This window comes from Trichomycterus rosablanca, chromosome 13 (genome assembly GCF_030014385.1).
Source record: "Trichomycterus rosablanca isolate fTriRos1 chromosome 13, fTriRos1.hap1, whole genome shotgun sequence".
In the NCBI taxonomy this organism is placed as follows: Eukaryota; Metazoa; Chordata; class Actinopteri; order Siluriformes; family Trichomycteridae; genus Trichomycterus; species Trichomycterus rosablanca.
In genome coordinates, this window is record NC_086000.1 from 38,493,219 (window position 1) to 38,496,393 (window position 3,175).

The window sequence follows — 3,175 nt, forward strand, 5'->3', positions numbered from 1 at the left end:
TTAGTTTAAAATTAGAGCATATTTTGCTATTAATAAAATTATTTAAGTCAATCCAAAGGGCGGCACGATGACTTGGTGGGTAGCGCTGTCGCCTCACAGCAAGAAGGTCCTGGGTTCGATCCCCAGGTGGGGGCGGTCCGGTCCGGGTCCTTTCTGTGCGGAGTTTGCATGGGTTTCCTCCCACAGTCCAAAAACATGCCCCCAGGCTAATTGGAAACACTGAATTGTCCTATAGATACCAGCAGCTAGATGCACAAACCAGTGCATTATAGTGCCGGTCCCAAGCCCGGATGAATAGTGATGGTCGTGTCAGGAAGGGCATCCGGCGTAAAAAAAAACTGTGCCAAATCCCGCCGGCGACCCTTTAACGGGAAGAAGCCGGAAATGCCGACCCGGTAATCGAAAAACGGGACAAAGGCCGAGGAACAAGAAGATTTAAGTCAATTCAAAACTTGCAGTCCCAAAATAAATAAAAGAATTCTTCAATATTTAAGAGTTATCTGTTGAATTTAGCAGCAGTTTTATAAATCAGATTATTGAGACGCTCTGTTTAGACAGTCATGACATCGACTTACTAAGCGAACACAGCACAACCCGCTCGGATCCCGGCCGACGTCTCCCTCCGTGTCCCGAACATGGTTAAACTGACACCCAAAATTACACATTTATTAAAATTAATAACAAATTAGAATTACTTACATTTAAAGGAACTCTGTTGGTTGCTCCACATTGATTCGTCGGGCGCTCCCCCGTTATTCGGTCAGATCATCGCTCAGAATTAAGGCGCCTCAGTAGGAGCATTTTACGGGAGCTAAGGATTTAGACACGCCCTCTTCTCGGGAGTGTATGATGATGGGAAATGCGAGGGAGACCAACAGACACAAACACGAATGCTTGGACTGGACTAGTTATCGAAAGGTCGCTGGTTCAAACCCCACCACTGCCCCTTGAGCAAGGCCCTTAACCCTTAATTGCTTGTACTGTATACGGTCACAGTGCTGTAAAATGTAAATGTGTGTCAAGCATATGTACACAATGTCCTCTGTGCATAAGTTTGTACACCCCCCCTGTCGAGTTCTGTGTTCTGAAGTTTCCAGGGAAGAACGACAGGACGCACGAGCGGCGTTATTATTAATAATAATCTGTATTTACAATTCCTAATCTACAGAAACATCATTTAACTGTTTATTTACAACATCAAAACACGGATGAAATATCAAAATTTGTACAGTCGGTTATTCAGAGGTTAGAACTTAAAACAAGATGAAATTAGATATAAAATATTAGTGTATAAGGATCAGGTGAGAGTAGAAATCAGGCGCTTCATGATGCGGATCTTTAATCTCCATCGTTTTATCCAGATGAATTAATGATGAGTGAAAGAGAGTGGAATCCATCTCCACCAGCCTGGACCAGCCTCCAGCACCATAGATCAGTTTGTATTGCATTTATCATCAGGCTACGTCCAGCTACCGTGGTCGAGAGTTCTCGTGGATAATGAGTTCCGGGCGGGTTAATATCACCGCAGGCTTCAGAGGAACATCATCTGCTGGTATTCTGACCTGTGAAGCCATGATGGTGAGGATCTAAACATCACGGGCGTGACACACCAGCCTGGAGGTCCATGCCAGGGCGTGTCACGTCGGGTAAAAATGAGAATCGAATCGATTATATACGGATCGAGCGACCTGTATATAGGAGTCTCAGGGTTGCCAGATTCTGCTTCCACAACATGAGCTGCCTGGAGTACGTAGTATGGACCCTAAATCAGACTGCAGACTGAATCTTGTGTGATCTGGCAACCGTAATCAAGTCACTTCTTTCAGGCCCTCAGTTTGTCGGTTGACTGTCGGCTGTGTTTCATTTCATTCCTTTATAAACGCTGTAGTGGTCAGACCCGCCGTGCTCCGTTAGCCGTTAGCCTCACAGCGCAGGACTCGCGGCTTTCTCGCCGTCTTTAGTTCCGTCCTTCATCAGAACGGAGAAAACCTGCAGCACAGAGAGAGAAGAACATCAAACACGCCGATTTATTCTGAGCGCCGGTTCACGCCTCCTGTGGTTCATTATAAATAAACGTCTGTAAGCAGCGCTGGTGGATTTAACTGACTCGACTTCTCTGTGCACGTACACTACATCGCCAAAAGTATTCACTCACCCATCCAGATCACTGAATTCAGGTGTTTCAATAAAACCGAGCACCTCGACACGCAGACTGCTTCTACACACATTAGTGAAAGAACGGGTCGCTCTCAGGAGCTCAGTGAACTCCAGCGTGGTACCGTGATGCCACCTGTGCAACAAGTCCAGCTGTGAGATTTCCTCACTACTAAATATTCCACAGTCGACTGTCAGTGCTGGTATAACAAAGTGGAAGCGATTGGGAACGACAGCGACTCATCCACCAAGTGTTACCACGTAAAATAACAGAGCGGGTCAGCGGATGCTGAGGAACATAGTGAGCAGAGGTCACCAACTTTCTGCAGAGTCCATCACTACAGACCTCCAAACTTCACGTGGCCTTCAGATGAGCTCAGGAACAGTGAGTAGAGCTTCATGGCCGAGCAGCTGCATCCAAGCCTTACATCACCGAGCGCATGGTGTAAAGCACGCCGCCGCTGGACTCTAGAGCGGTGGAGACGTGTTCTCTGGAGTGACGGATCACGCTTCTCCGTCTGGCGATCCGATGGACGAGTCTGGGTTTGGCGGTTGCCAGGAGAACGGTACCTGTCTGACTGTATTGTGCCGAGTGTAAAGTGTGGTGGAGGGGGGATTATGGTGTGGGGGTGTTTTTCAGGAGTCGGGCTCGGCCCCTTAGTTCCAGTGAAAGGAACTCAATGCTTCAGCGCACCGAGAGATTCTGGACAAGTTCATGCTCCCGACTTTGTGGGAACAGTTTGGGGATGGCCCCTTCCTGTTCCAACATGACTGCGCACCAGTGCACAAAGCACAAGCTCCATAAAGACGTGGATGAGCCAGTTTGGTGTGGAAGAACTTGACTGGCCTGCACAAAGTCCTGACCTCAACCTGATAGATAGAACACCTTTGGGATGAATTAGAGCGGAGACTGTGAGCCAGGCCTTCTCGTCCAACATCAGTATCTGACCTCACAAATGCGCTTCTGGAAGAACGGTCAAAAATTCCCATAAACACACTCCTAAACCTTGTGGAAAGCCTT

The 3,175-nt window shown here is 47.7% G+C and overlaps 1 protein-coding gene across 1 annotated transcript in view; it reads right to left on the reverse strand.

Annotated features, from left to right (window-relative positions):
• Positions 1-1,152: 1,152 nt before the first annotated feature.
• The window catches only part of tbc1d12a (TBC1 domain family, member 12a), a 17,808-nt gene continuing 15,785 nt past the window's right edge, over positions 1,153-3,175 (reverse strand). Inside the window, exon 13 of the mRNA XM_063007769.1 lies at positions 1,153-1,989. Within this exon, the coding sequence (XP_062863839.1) occupies positions 1,924-1,989 (66 nt within the window). The 3' untranslated portion in view covers positions 1,153-1,923. The remainder of the gene's footprint in view (positions 1,990-3,175) is intronic.